Source organism: Gopherus flavomarginatus, chromosome 2, assembly GCF_025201925.1.
Source record: "Gopherus flavomarginatus isolate rGopFla2 chromosome 2, rGopFla2.mat.asm, whole genome shotgun sequence".
NCBI lineage: Eukaryota > Metazoa > Chordata > Testudines > Testudinidae > Gopherus > Gopherus flavomarginatus.
Window position 1 is genome coordinate 210,513,372 of NC_066618.1, and position 19,676 is coordinate 210,533,047.

The 19,676-nt window shown below is 41.6% G+C and overlaps 1 protein-coding gene across 7 annotated transcripts in view; it reads right to left on the bottom strand.

Moving 5' to 3' along the window:
- The window catches only part of PTPRM (protein tyrosine phosphatase receptor type M), a 729,462-nt gene that overhangs the window by 394,515 nt on the left and 315,271 nt on the right, over nucleotides 1–19,676 (bottom strand). For all 7 annotated transcript variants that reach the window (XM_050942101.1, XM_050942100.1, XM_050942099.1 and 4 more), the window contains exon 7: nucleotides 8,307–8,600. In XM_050942101.1, the coding sequence (XP_050798058.1) occupies nucleotides 8,307–8,600 (294 nt within the window). The remainder of the gene's footprint in view (nucleotides 1–8,306; nucleotides 8,601–19,676) is intronic.

A 19,676-nucleotide genomic window follows, 5' to 3' on the forward strand; every position in this document is an offset into this window, starting at 1 on the left:
ACCTACCAACTCCTTCAGTTTGCTAAAGTCTGCCTTCTTGAAATCCATTGTCTTTATTTTACTGTTCTCCCTCCTACCATTCCTTAGAATCACGAACTCTACCATTTCATGATCGCTTTCACCCAAGCTGCCTTCCACTTTCAAATTCAAGTTTCTCTCTATTTGTCAAAATCAAATCTAAAATAGCTTCTCCCTTAGGAACTGTTTCCACCTTCTGAAATTAAAAATTGTCTGCAATACATTCCAAGAATTTATTGCATAATCGGTGCCCTGCTGTGTTATTTTCCCAACAGATGTTTCGATGGTGGTGATGGGGGAATTCAACTAAGTCCTGTGATTCGGATAATTTTGTTAGCTGTTTTAAAAAAGCCTCATCCACCTCTTCTTCCTGGTTACGGGGTCTGGACTAGACCCCTACCATGACATCACCCTTGTTTTTTACCTCTTTCATCCTTACCCAGAGACTTTCAACAAGTCTGTCTCCTATTTCTATCTCAACCTCAGTCCAAGTGTATACATTTTTAATATACAAGGCAACACCTCCCTTTTTTCCTTTCCTATCCTTCCTGAGCAAGGTGTACCCTTCTGTACCAATATTCCAGTCATGTGAATTATCTCACCAGGTCTCTGTGATGCCAACTGTTGTACAGTGTTCTCTATATAGAGAGATATAGATATAATCCCTATAAAAACTCTAGTAAAAAAATTCTATGATAGTCATTATTTTTACTCCTTTTTCAATTTTAAACTTCTTCTTAGCTTTTTAAGAAACCCTGGTCCTAGAGCACCTTGCTTACTGGTAGCCCAAGAAAGCCTATATTTCCTGACCATATTCACTTGATGTCTATCCAAAGACATCACTTGCATGCAACTTCCAAAGGAAGAATGTCACAATGTTGCAATACTGGAGAAAAGACAAGAATGTAGAATGCAATCTTTGGAATCAGACTTTTTTCCTAAAGTTAATCTCTGTCTGGACTAAGGAGACATTTTTGATTCTCTAATTTGAGCAGAACCACAGGTCTCTTGAGCCTCCATAGAGGACCCTCACAGAGATTGTACTTCTGGCTGAAGAGCATTAATTGTGGATAGAGGGACAGAGACCAGGCTCATGTAAAAAAATGAAATCTATCTGCAAAGTGTTCCTCTGAGTTACTGCATGCCATGATTAAACAATCAATACTTTTTATCTGTTTTTATAATCAATTAAATAAATGCCCAAGGAATTGTCAGTTTCCTTTTTAAGTAACTAACTAACGATGCAGAGTGGTATTTGACAGTGAAAGTTTCTTCTGAAAGAATAAATGCTTATATTGATAATCTTGAATTATAAATTATAGCTCTTTAATTCTCCCTCTTATAAAAATGAATGCTCTTCACAATCTAGCCTTACATGTCAGATAAAAAGATGAAACTTTTATAATGGAAATGTAATTATAGTACAAGTTTAGCCAGTTGTCATTTCAAAGCAATCCATAATTATGCACAGGTCATAAAAAGTTATATTTTGTCATTTACTTGGCCAAATATGCCAGTTATACATCAGGTCATCTTCTTAAACTGAACACAGTACAACAGTAATGAAGTGAATTACTGAACAGACTTTTTTTTAAAAAAAAGATTGCAAATAAAATGGCTCTACAAATTGTCAAAACAAATAGCAGCTGACAGACAGTTTGATTTTTATTTTCAAAATGCATTAATTTTAATATCCAAAATGCCAATCAAGACTGATTAAATAGTTACTACACTCATTTGCTTTAAAATTATTTTCTCAGTATACAGTAGTGCTAGCAGCTAACGAAGTCCAATGTAAACATTATTTATCTTCCAGAACACACTTTCTGGACCAAAAAACTCTATCAAAAATACACCAACCCAAAACACTTCTTGACTATATTAGTTTACAAACTAAAGTGTACTTAGCAGTACCCCTCTACCCAGCTATAACACAACCCGATATAACATGGGTTTGCATATAGCACGGTAGCAGCGGGGCTCCAGCGGTGCCTTAAAGGGTCCAGGGCTCCGGTTGCTGCAGGGAGCCCCGATCTCTTTAAATCACTGCTGGAGCCCTGCCGCCACTACCCCGGGGGTGCGACAGCAGGGCACGGCCGGCAATTTAAAGGGCCCGGGCTCCCTGCAGCAGCTGGAGCCCTGAGCTCTTTAAATTACTGCCGGAGCCCTGCCGCTGCTACGCCAGGGCTGCGACAGCGTGGCTCACCGGCGATTTAAAGGGCCTAGGGCGCCATCTGCTGCGGGGAGCCCCGGGCCCTTTAAATCACCGCTAAAGCCCTACTGCTGCTCCCCTGGGGCTGTGGCAGCGGGGTTTGGCCGGTGATTTAAAGGGCCTAGGGCTCCCCACGGCTGGAGCCCTGGGCTCTTTAAAATCACTGCTGCAGCCCTGCCACCGCTACCCCAATATAACAGCGTTTCACCTATAATATGGTAGGGATTTTTGGCTCCCCATGACCACGTTTTCTCGGGGTAGAAGGGTATATATATTAATGGCTAAAATTGAAAAATATTCTTTGTTCCTTCCAAGAAATCTAATCCCACTAAAGAGACCCAGTGATAAATATGGGCAGACACACAGATTTCTTTCTCCTGTTCTTAGAACAATAAAAAGGATGATACAAAGGTACTTTGATGTTAGATATGAAAATGTGCCTTAACTCAGATACCAGTAGCTAGTATTATATATTTGAAAATCTAGGTGTTAAGAATATTTTAGATGAATGGTCACATTACTCATTCTAAAAGGATCATCTCAGGAATGAGATTACATTGGCTCTGGAATCCAGCAGTCCTAAATCATAACCTTATTGACAGCCCTATTTCTATTGGTGGATCACATTTTTCTCTTGACATAGTATTCCATATTGTCATTCTGTACCACGGTTTCTTGTGTTCATATTCTACTGCCTTTTTTTATACTGACATTTACATATTGACATGGGGGGAGGGATAGCTCAGTGGTTTGAGCATTGGCCTCCTAAACCCAGGGTTGTGAGTTCAATCCTTGAGGGGGCCGTTTAGGGATCTGGGGCAAAATCTGTCTGGGGACTGGTCCTGCTTTGAGCAGGGGGCTGGACTAGATGACCTCCTGAGGTCCCTTCCAATCTTGATATTCTATACTTACACTCTTAATATTCAAGTTTTTCATTTGTCTGTAATCAGCCTAATATAATTATGGGTCAGCTTCCACCTGGATTTCATGCAGATGTGCAATGGTGGGAGAGAGCACATGGAATCTTTCCCCATCCATTTATGTGGCCTACTTGAGGACCAGGCAGAATTTCAGCCCCACAGGGCAGACACTGGTTCCTCTCTAATCCCTTGGAGGATAGAAATGGGCAGAAAATGGCTCTAACACCCAGGGTCTGACCAGTAGAGTTGGGGTCATTAGATATTGGGGAGGGAGCAACCTCTTAAAAGCACCTACTGCATTAGATATTGGTGGGAGCAGCACTGCTGCTCCATGATCAGAGACCAGACGGAGGAAGATTTTTTTCCTCACCTTCGCTCTTTTCAACAGCATCTTCCCAGCACACAAATAATTTTCCCACACTGGTAACGAAGTGTGGATTTTTATCATAAAGCACAGAACAACAACAGAAAATAAAAAGTGGATAATTCAGCATTTTTTAAATGAGATTTTTGTGTGTAAATCAGAACAAATTCTTCTTGCATTCACTATTAATTTGTAAAATAAGCCCCAAGCCCTTGTCCTCCGAGAAGGGAGAGAAAATGCTAGCTAGAAACCGCATAGCCTGCTAGCTGGTGGAATACTTACTCTCATTTCCCTTTTCTGAACCAGAGCAAATTTATTTTCTTTTAAACTATCTGTCATATCAGCACGGAACTTTCATGTGTTGCTGACCTTCTGGGACATCAACTTTATGTGATTCATTTCAAACGGATGACCCAAAACGTTAAAGAGTTCGTTAGGATTGTTTCTTTTTGTTGTTTCAAATGTATTCAATACACAGAATCTATATGGCAGAATGCTAAAGAAACAAGATCTAATATATGCTCAAGTTGCTATGTAATTATTATGTGCCTGGCTTACTTAAGTATTTGCTGGGAATTAGGATGTCTTTGCTGTTTTATGGGAGATACTGTATGTTAATAACACTTTTTAAAACAAACGTAAAAAAGTAAATTAAAACAAATTATGTATAAATAATATTATAGCTGTGGACCCAAAAAAAAGCATGCAATCAAGGAAGGGATAACAGATAGCATGCATTTTAATACCCAAGTACAGTAACTCCTCACTTGACATTGTAGTTATGTTCCTGAAAAATGTGACTTTAAGCGAAATGATGTTCACCAGAAAAAAGACTACACACACACACACACACACACACACACACACACACACACACACACACACACACACACAGAGTATAAAGTTTTAAACAAAAAATTTAATACTGGTACACAGTGATGATGACTGTGAAGCTTGTTTGAGGTGGAGGAGTCAGAGAGTGGGATATTTCCAGGGAATGCCTTACTGTTAAATGATGAACTAGCAATTGGCTGAGCCCTCAAGGGCTAACTCTCACACTCTACTGTACAAGGCAGCAGGAAAGGAGGGAGGGCATACAGTGACAGAGACACACACACAGTGTGTGTGTGTGTGTGTGTGTGTGTGTGTGTGTGTGTGTGTGTGTGTGTGTTAGAGAGAGATGCGCATTTCCCCTTTAAGTATAAAGAGTGGGGTCAGAAGTACACTGCCTTGTTAATTAGATCCCCCAGCTGAGACTGGATTGGACCGCAGCTGCTGCTGCCTGGAAACTCCCTCTGTCATGTGTCCCCCCTGCTCTATGGAAGATGGTGTAAGCGGGGTGCAGGGGAGGGGGACAGCCTGACATTAACCCTCCTCCCCACCCCCACAGCAAGCAGGAGTCTCCGGGAGCAGCTCTAAGGCAGAGGGCAGGAGCAGCACATAGCAGTAGGGGGAGGGACAGCTGAATGCCAGCAATTGCTAGCCTGCTGGGCAGCTGCTGCACAGGGAACTTAGGGGAGCGGGGAGCTGATAAGGAGAGCTGATAGGGGAGCTGTCGGTGCACCCTGGTTCCAACCATCCACCAGCTAGCTCCACTGGGCTGCTCTTCCTGCAGGCACTGGACAAAGCAGGCAGCTGCCAAAAACGATGTTAGAAGGGAGCATTGCACAACTTTAAACGAGCATGTTTCCTAATTGATCAGCAACATAACAACAAAACAATATTAACCAGGCTAACTTTAAGTGAGGAGTTACTGTATAATAGGGGGCAACGTTAGTGGCCATATATTTTGCTTTACTATGTACAGGTATTTTGAGGAAATTCACTATACTTTGCCTTATTTAAATTTTCTCAACACTGTGATATGGGTGCAAAACTAATGTTAATTCTCATGGCAATAATAATTGGTCCACATTCCATATGTGTACAGGGGTGTGTGTGTGTGTGTAGAGAGAGAAAGCATGAGAATAATCAGTGATATACAGTATAAAAGAAGTGTTCTCATAAATAATATAGTTGGTGCTTTCTTAGCAGCAGCCACCATTTCACCCATGTCAAATTTTTGGAGTGTGGTGGCTTAAGATTCAAATTTTAAACTCCAAACTCACTCTTGCAGGTTTTGGTACCAGGTCAGACCCAAAACTAGCAAAGGCCTTTTTTCTGGATCTGATTCAAATGTAGAAAGCTTGAGCAAGAAATTCTAGAGATTTCAGTGCCACCACCCTGCACCCTAGCCATTGCTCTTCTCCAGTCTGAGCTCCGAACCACTGCCTAACCCTAATCCAAATCCAAACATCATCTCTTCAAACCCACTTGACAGAAAAATCATCTGCCATTTATATTATGTTTCATCGCAAGGAAACAAAGCACTTTTCAAAGCTAACCAATGCTGCTCCACTGTGGATGATACTGCCAACCTTGGAGAGATTTTTTCTTTATATTCTTTCCATTCTATTTATAGATGCTTTTATTTACTAGAGCTAGAGACAGCACTTGTCTATTATAAGTCCCCGAAATCTCATTCTGCCAAAATAAAAACACAGTTCAAGCACTTTGGAGAACTATTATGATTATTGAATGTCTAACATGCTGCTTCAAGTCTCAAAGTAGTATTCTGGACCCAAAGGGAACAGGCAAGCAGCACACAATTATTAAAGCAATTACAAAGATACAATGATTCTTCTCTTAAAAGCCTCCTGTATTATTCATTTTATGGCACACATTTGAGAATGGCATCATTTCACTGCTACCCAGTTTAATTACTTTGTTATTAGTTTATCAGCATCTCTTTTTTAACGCCTTGAGCCAGTTACTAGCATGTCGCTCACTAGTAGTTAATCAACAACTACTACATCTTCAAAGCAGCATTTCCAGACATAAAAAAGCCAATTTGTGGAGCTAGATTTAATAGTGTCATTCATAATTTCAATTTTTCACTCAGCTTCCATTTTATGCATTTCATTTGAGAAAGGAATGCAGCAGGTTACTGGTTAGCTTAATGAAATCACAAATAATAGGGATATATTACAATAGTTTACCAGATAATAAAACACTTTGAGTTAACATTTTACGTGAATGGGTGTTTGTCTTAATGCTCCATAATACCTACCACTGAAATGACAGCAGAAAAAACATATGATGAATTTGCATGTAATTAAAGTTCTGTATTCTCCATGTAACTCTCTGAGTAATGATTCTCCACTAACTCATCTGACACTATGGTGTCTACTCACAGAAGCAGGAAATCAAAATATAAAGAAAAATAGATTAGTTTTAAGGTAGTTAGAGTGAGTCTGAAAGGAGTATATATAACTTGGAAAGATAATTATGTTTTATTCAGTTAGGAAAGGCATCTTGGACTAGAGGCCCTTGTTAAAGGAACTCTGTAATGGATTTTATGCCAAAACATTTACTGTCCTAAAATCAATATATTCTAATGAGGAAAATCTTGGAGATCAGAAATACAGAGATACTTTATTGTTGCCTTTTTAGTCCTATTTTTTGGGGAGGAGCGGCGGGAGTGCGATTGTAAAAAAACCCTAAACATACAAACCAACGAATACACACACAAAAAACAACAAATCAGCCACTATTTAGAATATAGTTTGGAGACAATAGCATATTACTAGGAAGCTGAAAAAGTCACTATGTCTACATTTGACATCACATACAGCAGGGTTTCTCAAACAGGGGTCGTCGCTTGTGCAGGGAAAGCCCTTGGCGGGCCAGCCCAGTGTGTTTACCTGCCCCATTCGCAAGTTCGGCCAATCGCAGCTCCCACTGGCTGCAGATCGCTGCTCCAGACCAATGGGACCTACTGGAAGGCCAAACTCAAATGGGCCACTACACTTTTGAAAATCTGCATGTACCCCAGTTCACATGAAACAAACGTGCGCAAATCAAATTTGCTTACTATAATTCATGTTCTGAAAGGGAAATTTGATTCTCAAAATTTGTCCCCATAATCTTATTTTCACCCTAGAAAACTCCTCAATTTTAAAACAAATGTTCAAGTCCCATAAAAAATGACAATGAAAATGCTGACATCAAAAATGTTTTGTATCTCACTATCCTTCATTTATTCTTCCTATAGCTGAATAGCAAATAAATAACAATGCTAATATCACTGCTACTTTTCTACAGGATTATTATACAATTGTATTTCTACTATGGCCCTGCTTTGCATCCATTTACAAGCACATCAGCACCACTGATTACCACTTAACAATATAAGAGCCAAACGCTCTATACCACAACATAAATCACTGTATTTCATTTAACAAAAGGACCCACCGACAGCCATCTGAGAAAGAAGCCCTTAGTTAAATCCCATATATTAATGGAGACACAACAGTAAACGCATTTGCTACTATAAAGTCTATTTTTCCACATCATCTACAGACTTAAGAATCTGCTACTGACGCCAAAAAATAGCTACTAATGTGAGCTCAGAAAATAACGGATAAAAGCTAGCACTGATGCAGGTAGGATATCATGAAATGAAGGGAGCCCAACAGTACATCAGGAAAGTCTGCTGTTTTGAAACTGCACTGTATTCTGCACTAATTAATGCCAGTCATGAACAGGTATGATTTAATGTACCATGACTTCTTAGGTTGGCTTCAAGGTCATCATTCGCAAAAGCTAAATAGTTTATACTTATAAGTATTCTGGACTTAGTTTCTGTGTCATGCAGGTTCAAGCTATACAGTGACAACTGTTAGTAAAGTAGCCTGCTAGTTTCAACCAAAGCAAAGTGTTTACAATTTTCTGGCTTCCTTCTGGTACTCACCAGCACATTTTGTCCTTGTTTTGAGAGCTGGGCCTGGGGATCCGGTACCTCCTTCACCCGGTCTTGTAAGCAGCACACTGATTTCATATTCTGTATCAGGATCCAGGTGCCCGATTTTGTAGCTTGTGGAGTCTACTGGCTGTCTGTCATACCAGCTTCCACTTGAAGTGTGATACTCTACCTCCCTCTCAATGATCGGCCCATCCCCATTGATGGAATTAGCATTCAACTGTATCCATAAGTAGGTTGCACCAACTGAAGACAACTGAGGGGGCGCAATGGGAACAGGTGGCTCTATAACAAAAAAAATTGTAAGCAGTTATTCTACCAATATTTGTTTCTACTTCCAAAATATTCAAACAACAATCTTCACTAAACCACATTTGGAAGTCTGCCTTAAAAATACCAAACAAACATAAATATAAGAGATTATAAACAATGTCAGAGTTACCTATTTATTGTGTAAGGATAAATCACAACACATAAACTCCTACTCATAAAGACCTGCTAAATGTACTTTTTCACATTATGTTATTGAAAGGTTAACATATAGACTCCATTTATATAAACATTCCAAACAGCTTGATTTTATATTTTACCTATTCACCAAATGTTAACTGTATGCATTTCCAGCATCCTTTTCACTTGCAATTTAAAAGGGAGGTGAACCCAAGTTCACATGTTAAGACATCTCTCTCTAGGTGTAACCTGTGACTTGTATTCAAAAGTAATGTATTTAATTAAAATGGATATTTGAGTCCATTTCTGATGGCAGCCATCTTGCTGAATTGTGATATTATTTGTGATGAAAAGGAAATGAGAATATTTATTTTCAAAAAAATTTAGTTTGTGCTTCTCACCATGTAAACTTTCAGGCTGCTGAGCTGAGCAGAGTGGATGAATTGTTCATTCAGATTCAGTATACTGCACTTTTCTATCTAATATGAGGCAGTGTTGTCAACCTGAGCAAGCCCAGAGCTGGGAACTAGGAATTCCTGAGTTCTTGTTCTTATTCTGACTCTACTTTGCATAATGACTTTGGGCAAATCATTTTATCCTAGTTTCCCTAACTGCGAAAGGGAGATACTACCACCTCATATACCAAACAGTTTGTTTTCAAAATACTTTGAAAAAAGTTTGTTACTGTGTGCTAGTAATAAGAAGATATATATCACTTTCCATTTTCAAACTAAGTGCTGTGTATACTCGATCATATCCCCCCCACCCCAAGATGGATAAGTAAAAATGGAAATTTTTTATGACTCATTCATAAACCAACCCTATAATTCAGGGGTCAGCAAACTTGGGCTCCCAGGCCATCAGGTAAGCCGCTGGTGGGCCGAGATGGTTTGTTTACCTTGAGCATCCGCAGGCACAGAGGTACACCAAGTAAATAAACTGTCCCAACATGCCAGCGGCTTACCTGATAGGCCGGGACAGCAACTGATGGGGAAATTTTAGGTGGGGGGGGGAATAACCCCTGTGACCACCCCCCACATGACCCCACCCCTAGCCTGGGGCCCCCCACACTCTCCTCATCCCATCCCTTCCCAACTTAGCTGGAGTGGGCCAGGTAAGGATGTCTCTGGCCTGGCCAGAGCTGCTCTAGCACTGGCAGGCTGAGCAGCACAGCCACAGCTTGCCTGCCCTGGAGCTGCAGCTGCTTTGGAGGCTGGGGGGAGAGCAGCGTGGCCAGAAGCGAAGAGACTCTGGCCCCGCCTCTTCCCCTCTGGCATTGCTGGCTGTGCTGCCTTCTCTTGCTCCCTCTGTTTGGGGGAAGGGCTGTGTCCCACCTCTCCCTCTTTCTATATCCGTTCATAAGCTGACTCCCTTCTCTGATACTTCCCTTTTTTACTAAAAAAATTTGGCTTATGAAAGAATATATATGGTAACTGCCATAATTTCAGGCTGCCATCTCTCATATGAAAGGTAAATAATGATACATTCATTTTTTTCCTACACAATCAGTCTGAGTCACCACTAAGTTACTCCACTTTCATGCCAGTGTTACTCCACTGATTTCAACTGGGTTACCAGGGTAAAACTGTTGTAACACAGTGGCTAATCAGGTTCACTGGAATGGAATCATGCCAGTGTAACACAGGAGAATTTGGCCCAACATACTTAAACCATGAAGAGCAAGAAGGTTTTTGTTTTTTCTTATTCTGTGTACAGTACCCAAACAAAGAAGAATAAATGCTTGTTCTCCCACAACAGTTTCAGTTCTATATGATGTTCTGATGAACATTTGCTAGTATGTTAACATATCACTTAAAAAAAAAAAGAGGCTGCATGCGTGTTCCTCTCAAGAATTCTGATTGGCCTCAAAGTGGAAGCTTAAGTGAGGGAGGGAAAGGGACAAACAGTAGGTGAGGATGAGGTTGTAAGGAATGGAGTGAAACTAATGATTTCCTGATGATTTAAACTGGTCAATATCCTGTTTTAACTATAGGGTTGTTTATACTACAAAATTAGGTCAACTTAAGCTAGATTGACCCACCATCACCGCAGTAATTAAATTGGCTTTTGGTGTCCACATTACCCTCCTTCCGCTGGTGGTGCACATCCTCACCAAAAGCGCTTGCACCGACTGAAGTGGGGTATTCTGGAGCACTGACAGCTGGAGCGTGGGGCACTGACAGCTCCACAGGGCTTACAGCTGAAGCCCCTCCGCCCCAGGGCTGACAGCCTGAACTGTTGCAGGGTTCAACTGCAGAGCAGGGAACTTACCAGCAGTGAAATTGACATTCTTTTCAGTTTCATGGCTGCTGCTATTTCACATTTTGCCTCCAGTGGACACCAGGCTCCCAGCTGGAGCACTCTCACCCGGGGTCTGACAGTCTGAGCCAGAGACAAAATCTGAAATAGCAGCAGCTGTGACACTGACAAGAATGTCAATTTCTCTGCTGATAGGCTCCCTGTTGTGAAATTGAGGCTCATGCGGGGCTCACAGCTTGGGCTGTTAATGTTGGGGAATGGGGAGAGAGGGCTGACAGCCAACAAGCAATGTAAGTACTGCAGTGTCTACACAGACACTGCATCACCCTAACTGCATTGACCTAAGCGCTACGCCGCCCATGGAGGTGGAGTTGTTAACTCAATGTAGAGGGAGACTTACATAGGCAGGATCACCATTGTAATGTAGACAGACAAACAGACAGGGCCGGTACAACCATTTAGGCAACGTAGGCGGTCGCCTAGGGCACTGGGATTTGGGGGGCACCATTTTCTTTGGCAGTGACTGCGGCGGATGGATCTTTGGCTGCCCCAGTCGCCGCCAGCATTAGGGCGGAGGGAGCTGGGGCAGGGGAGCGTGGGGAGGGCCGCCAGCAGCAAGTAAGGGGGGGGCAGCACACAGAAGAACTTCTAGCCCCAGCTCACCCCTGCCCCGCAGCGGTGAGCTGCTTCACTTCTCCCACCTCCCAGGCTTGCAGCGCCAATCAGCTTAGGCGCTGCAAGCCTGGGAGGCGGGAGAAGTGAAGCAGCGACGGCGTGCTCGGGGTGCTCGTGTGCGGAGCAGGGGTGAGCTGCCGCAAGGGGGTTGCCTCAGGGCGGAGGGTGGGGAGCTGCCGCAAGGGGTGCACCTCAGGGCGGAGGGTGGGGAGCTGTCGTGGGGGGTGCCTCAGGGTGGGGGAGGGGCGCAGGGTGGAAGTTTCGCCTAGGGCACGAAACATCCTTGCACCAGCCCTGCAGAGAGTTAGGTTGATGTAAGCTGTCTTATGTCAACTTAACTCTGTAATGTAGATGAGGCCTCGATAACAAACACGGACTTCTCTTACAAAAAGTAGGATAAACATACTTAATTTATTACTGAAGAACACTTGATGTACACTAAGTATACTAAAAGTCTATTTTCTCTTATGGACGGAGGAGCAAGAGATCTACATTATATCTTTATTGGAAAATAGACCCAATAAACCCCTATTTTACATGCTACTGCCAGGCCTAGATCTCTGCCAATAATAATGACTGCACTTGGATAGTAAATGCCATGCTGAAGTATGACATCACATAATGGGAAGATACAAGATACATTACCTATTTTTGCCTTATTGAGATATTCTCACTGATTCCGAAAGAAAAAACAGGGTAAAACTAGACAACAGTCCAAAAGGTCTCCAAAGATGCTTACGAATTATTACTACTTAGTACAGACACACAAATCCAGTTTAAACTATAGTGGTAAGCTACTACATGTAGAGTACAGCAATATCCTATAAGCTTTTTAATTTTTATCAAGAAAAACTATATTATATGTCAGCATCAATATAGGACAAACTCTAGCTTCATCTTCTGGGAATTAGAAATTTAGTAGAGTTTTATTGACATTATTGTTTCTGAAATATATTACTATGGCTTCCTGTAGAAACTGTATAACTTTAAATAGTTTTGATTTAATTCAAAATGATTAAGCATCAATTGAAATCATTAGGCTCCCTCTTGAACCAGGACGTGAAATAGAACTTTTATAGAGCATTCTAAGCAATTTATGTAGCCATGCTGAAAGAACAGTTAATTACTTTCGAGTTTCAAATGCTAGTAATGGCTGTTCAACTGCTATCAAAATGCAAACTCAGGAGTAAGGTCATAAAGGTCAGTAGTTACACCAATTCATTTAAAGTCTTACAAGTATTTGAAATAGACATTGTTTTATTGCTTTTTCATCCCCAGGGGTATTTTTTAATTCCCCTATGACCAAAGTACAAAATAGGTTCAATTCAGTTGTGTGGTTCCAGCAAAAGCCTGCACATATCACGATTTTACTCTGAAGGTAATCTTCCAGCTAAAGGTTGAGCACGTATAAAACAAACCTATCATCACACATATAGCACTTACATTTAATTGACAATTGGCTAAAAAAATAAGAGTCCTGAAGTTAAGTATATATTGTAACAAAAAAAAATTGAAGTAGTAGAGGATATGAAATGAAAGATAAATGGCTATATTATTTCTGCATATGTTAAAATATTAAACTTTATATAATGAACTCATAATGACCATTGTTTTACCCAAGTTATTCCTTCATATAGCTTAGCTTTTCCTCCTTTTCACTAGAAGGGGTGTTTTTGTGTATGACGATGAAGAGTGGGATCTGTTCAATTAAGTACCAGGCTCTGCATATGTTATAGTTGGGAGCAGCATGGTTTTTTTCTTCCCTTGGAGGCAATTTTAGTGGTGGCCATCAAATAGAGTCTCACTAAATATCCTAAATATTTTCTTATCTTTATTTCTCCAGCCTTCCAGATACAGGTGCACTGTATCTTAATTTGAAAATAGTTGGCTTAACCAAAAAAATATATTTTTAATGGCTGTAGGAATTATTTATATTTAAAATACACCTTCATTTGTTTTGTGGGGTGTGGGGAGTTTGCAGGTAGCAATATCAGGGCAATAAAACTGTTTAAGTTAGAAAAAGTTATTTCTCACTTAACTCTTATGGATGTAAAGTAAACCAAGCTATTCGATACTGCAACCCCCTTTTCAGTTTGGCTTTTAAAACTACAGTAAATATCAATACAGCCCGATAAAGAAAGTTCATTTCTTCGTGGAACAGATTTAGTGCTTTAACAACTCTGGACCAAACACTCTCCTGTTACAGCACCAGAAGTTAATGTCCATTGATGGCAGAACAATGGAAAGCTTTAAATAGATGCTATAATGGTGGCCAACACCAATGGACCAATTAAAATGAGAACAAAAACAGTACACCCAAAATGAAAAGTAGCCTTTTGCTTATGCTAAAGGAGTTACATGCAATAAAGTAAAATATTAAATACATGTACAAATATGGACTTGTATGTATATCTATCTATCTATCTATGCATGCATACATACATACAGAGAGAGAGAGAGAGAGAGAGAGAGAGAGAGAGAACGAGAGAGCGCACAATCCCAATATTTAGGCTGCCTTACACTTTAATTATAAAATTCTTCTGAACATTTTTGGAAGAGCTCTAGCACTTCCCTGGTTTTCCATAAAGATGTGAAATTTGGCAGGGAGAATAGCCTTGGAAGCAGAGAGTTCCTTTTCTGTCCCCATGAAAATTTGTTCAGTTTAAAATGAGTTACACACTGTCAAAAACAAATATGCCCTGTCTGTTGATTACTTAGTAGAGCTTGTTCCAGGACTGCAAGATATCTGACTTCACAGCAGTCACGCTTTTGTGTTAAGAGAAGCTGTTATGGAATCTTGCACATTCTGGGCTTAAGTAGGCTTTAAAAAAAAAGTAATTAGCAACTAGTTAAAAACACTCAAAGATTTGGAATTTCAGAGTTAGTTCCATCAAGATGATTCAGCAAGTACAGAGCAGGTGAGGTGGTCAAAGCTACATGACAGATATATTCTCACTGAGCCCTGCAATTTTTCATCTTGATCACAGGATCGTAGAAACATAGGCTTTCTAATTTCCAACCTAAATCTCCCTTGCTGCAAACTAAGCTGATTACTTCTTGTCCTACCCTCAGCAGACATGGACAACAATTGACCACCATCCTCGTTATAGCAATCTTTTACATATTTGAAGACTGTTCTGTCCTCCTCAGCTTTCTCTTCTTGAGATGAAACATGCCCAGTTCTTTCAACCTTTTCTCACAGATCATGTTTTCCAAACCTCTTATCATTTTTATTGCTCTCCTTTGGACTCTCTCCAATTTCTCCACATCTTTCTTAAAGTGTGTGGCCCATCACTAGACACACTACTTCAGCTGAGGTCTCACCAAATGTCAAGTCCCACTCTGAAGCATGGAGTTGCTACAGCTTTTCAAAGAAAAAGGTCACCAGAATTTTTATAACATGGGCAAAACAATGTATTTTTCCCTGGCCTCACTCTCAAAAATTATTCAACTGTGGTGTTTTAAATTTTCCAGAAAAATAGAGCTCAAAGTGTCATGGCTGGTTTGTGGGCAGCCAGACCTAATAGTCATAGCCAGAATGCGCAGTCACGAGACAGGAGTCAAGAGCTGGCTCTGTCCAAATACTAGGAGGTCAGAAGCAGATGACACACTGGAGATCAGAGCCATGAGGCAAGAATGAGAATGAGGCCAAGTCAGGTCTATCACAGGTGTTGGGGGTGCTGAAGCACTCCTGACTTGAAGTGGTTTCCATTGAAGTGGTTTGGTTCAATGGCTCTCAGCGCCTCCACTATACAAATTGTTCCAGTGTCCCCGGTCTACCAAATGGTGAGAGGCAGGAGACAAACTGGAGGTTGGGATGCCAAGAGTGAAGCTATGTCAGGATACCAGGAAATCAAGCCAGGGAAGCAGGAATGGGTGGTAGGAGCAGGAAGCAAAAGGCACCCAGTCCAGAGCAGAGTGGAACCCAGTTGTTTGATCAGCTTCCTGTTCCTGTTGGTGGTTTAAATAGGGTCAGTGGCCAGTCAGCTGCTCTGGGACCGCACCAATAGGACCTTGGGGCAGAGTTATCATCAAGCTATAGGCTGCCAGTTGGAGGACTGGAACAAAGGTCCAGGTTTGAGACCCAGGGGTCATTACATCACCCTCTCCTCTAGGACATGGATCCGGGTTTCTCAGGGTAGCTCCCGTGGAAAGCCCAAACCAGAGCAGAAGCATGAACGTGAACATTTTCATCTGACTCCCAAGCATTCCTGTGGGCCGTAATCTTCCTAATCAGTCAGGTACCATAATTTTCCTTGTTTGATCTTACAGTCAAGGACTTTGTGAACAATGTATTCCTCTTGACCTGTATTTGCAACAGTGGGGGTGGTGGTTGGGCTATATGGGGAAATGTGTTCTCAGTGTACGCTTTAGAAGTGAGACACGGAATATGGGGTGGACTCTATAGGATTGAGAGGAGCTCTAAAGTGACCATGTTGTTTTGTAGCCAAATCTGGACAGGCCAAGGAACTGGCAATCTAGTTTCCGAGACTGTTTGACTACAGAGGTGTTCTGTTGAAAGTATGTTGAAAGCCATACTTCTTGCCCTATGAAATAGGAGATGGAGACCTGTTGTACATGCACTTTTTGTATTCCCTCTTGACCTTGTCAAGGTGTCCATTCACGTTCTCTTGAATGTGATGGATGTGTTGTACTAGGTCTGAGGCAGATGCACTGGGGGAGGATGTGGACAATTGTAGGTGAAATCGGTGGTGGTACCCATAGTTGATAAAGAAGGGGCTGTGGCCTGCAGATACATGGTTCACATTATTGCACGAGAACTCTGCATAGAGTAATGGTGAAGACCAGTCATCCTGGTGACAACTGATGTAGCATCGTAAGTATTTGAGCATCTCGTTGATTCTTTCCATTTAGCTGGTCAATCAAGGATGGTAGGCAGAGGACAGGTGTGTTTGGCGTGTTTCAAAAAATTTGAAATGACCTCTAGTAGAAATTTACAAAGCCTAAAAACTGTTGTAGGTCACACATATTGTGGGGGCATGCCCTCTTGCAGATAGGTTGAGCTTTGCATGGATCTATCTTGATTCTTTCTGTGGACAAGATGAAACCCAGGAACTCAGTTGAGGTCTGATCAAATGCATACTTCTTAAATTTAGCGTAAAGACCATGTTGTTATAATCTCTCCAAAACTGTGTGGATGTGAGTGGCATTTTGGTCCAGATAGATAATATACTGATCTTCTCAGACTAAGCATACCACCATGAACTGGTCCAGTATGTCTCATAGCACATCTTTCATTAAGTGTTGGATCCTCTCTGGGACATTAGTCAGTCCAAATTGCATCAATATATATTCAACATGGCCATAAGGCTCCAAGAGGTTGTCTCTTTCAGACATAGAAGTAATCCTAAGCTTCCCAGAGATCCAGTTTTGTGAATATGTGAGCAGCCCCCACATGGCCCAACAACTCTGGAATCAAGAGTAGCAGGTAATGGTACTAGATTGTTGATTTCTGAGTCTAAATCAGATAACACAGAGGCAGAGGCTGATATCCCTCTTTGTAGTTAATAAACTGGTATGGAAATTTTTAGCTCAAAATTTTAACATTCAGCAAAGTTATAAGCAACTAAAGACAGGATCTTACACTGGAAAGTGTCAGGCAGTGCTACCAGCTCTACTTATATGGGAGACAGGTATAGAGAAAAACAGGCACAGGCAGGCAAGCAAATAAAGAGAATATACACATTTAAATATACTTAAGCATTCTCTATTTCACAACTGTTGACACCCTTGATGACAAGTCTTTAATAATTTCTTAAATCTTGCCCTGCTCTCAAAATGATCTTGCCCTCAGTTTTGGAACACACTTTCTTCTAAAGGTCCAACACACATTGAATTCTATTCAAAGTGCTAAATCCTCCATTTGACAAGATGCAGAAATAAGAGCCACGGACGGTACAGATGGCTGCCCTTACTTAAAAACCTAACAAACCTCCTACTAACCAGTCTGACACCTAGGTTTACCTTGTTTGAACTCAATAAGCAGTTCATATTCTAATAATCTGATGCCTTTCTCAGAAAGGTTCCTTCTGTTCTCCTAAATTTAATCTATGTTGGATCTGACCACTATTAGAAAAGTTCAATCCATGGACCATATATAAAAGACTAATTTACTTTACCAAATACACTTAATCAATTCCACCCCACTCTTTTCCTTTTTGTTCAGTATTTGATTACTTTTATGTCACCTATTAGAAAAGAGCGGCTGTTTTTTACAATAAGCAGGTGATCTGACAAGACCAATTTCATGGCTCACATTAGACAGAGATAAAGTGACATTTCAATCCAATTCCCTGACAAACAGATGAGAATATTGTGTAATCTGAACACACAGAATGACAAGTCACTGACTCAGTTCAGTCTTTTCCATCAGAACAAACAGTTAGGTAAATTGAAAAGTTTCCTTTTAGGATTTATTTAAATGAAGCAGTCATTACTTTTATTCACTTTCATGTAAAAGACAGAAGATGTATAAACAGTAGTCTTTGTCTTTTCTTCTTGATGTGTGGAGACCTAATACATTATTTAATGGCAAACTTTTTGTTCACTAACCAGGCAATATTCATATTTACCAGAATAATAATGTACAACAATAACATACCATTGGGGGTTAACTGACAGCTCTTTAATGGCTTCCCCCCCCCCATATACTAAAGGCTATGTTACACCCATCCCTGCTCAGATACACAAGTTTAGGGTAAGGATACAAGGAGCTTTCCTATCCCTGCACATGAGCCAGGCACAGTTAGGGTTGCCAACTCACCCGGTTTCACCGGGAGTCTCCCAGAATCAGGCCCGATTTCCCAGAGGCTACTGAAGCCAAACTGGGAGATTTTAGGCACTGAAAGTCTAGTCGTGCAGAGGGACTAAAGCAGGCTCCCTGCTTGCCCTGGCCTTGTGCCGCTCTCAAAAGTGGCTGGCATGTCCCTGAAGCCCCTGGGGGGGAGCGTGGCAGGTATCTCCATGCATTGCCCCCACCCTCAGCGCCGACTCAGCAGCTCCCATTGGCTGCTAGGAACTGTGGCCAATGGGAGCTTGGTGGCACTTGCGAGTGCAGGCAGCACACAGAGTTCCCGGTGACAGTGAGTGAGGGTGGGGGAGAGCGAGCGATGGAAGAAGAGGGGATGGAGTGAGCAGGGTGGGGCTTGGGAGAAGGGGCAGGGCAAGAGCGTTTGGATTTGTGTGATTAGACAGTTAGCAACCCTAGGCACAATCCCAGTTCTTGTGCTCCCTGGACTGGCTCCACAGCCCAAAAGAGTTAGCAGTCTTTCCATTAACTCGCCCACTCTTGGGGCACTAGAGCCTGGTTGGTGCCTTCCTGCCACATGGCCTGGGGGAAAAACTGCGTACAGGATCCAGACAGAGACTCCAGATGGTAGAGGCAGAAACAGCCAAAACAGGGACCCTTGGACACTCAGAGAGCTTTCTACAATTTTGCCTGGATTTTTTTCTGCCCTGTGCCTGACTGGCTGTTTGCATCAACCCTCACCCTCCTTCTCCCTCACAATCTATTCATCTGTCAGTCCATACATGCTCCTCTTTTCCTCTTCTCCCTTGCCCTGTCCCCCTTCTCACCTTCCCTTTTCTTTCTGATCATTTCCTCTTCCTCCTCATTCCCCCTTTGCTGAGCTTCTGTGGTATTGTATTCTCATGACGTCCTCTTACCTTATTGACCCAGTGTTCAGCATTTCCTTCAGGGCTCATTCTCCAGCCTCTCCTTCTCTTTGCTGGAGTCCTACATATTTACATTCTAGGCCACATCCTCGTCTTCCTCTACTCACTCATTCAATCCCACATGTCTATGCCAACTCCCACCTCTTCTGCTGTATTCTTTCCTTTTCGCCATCTGTCCATTCTAATTACCTAGATGCATTTTATACCACACCTACCACCACAATATCTTACAAGTGCCCCTTATCCACTGGCTAAACTACAGCAGCCTCCTATAGAGCTGTG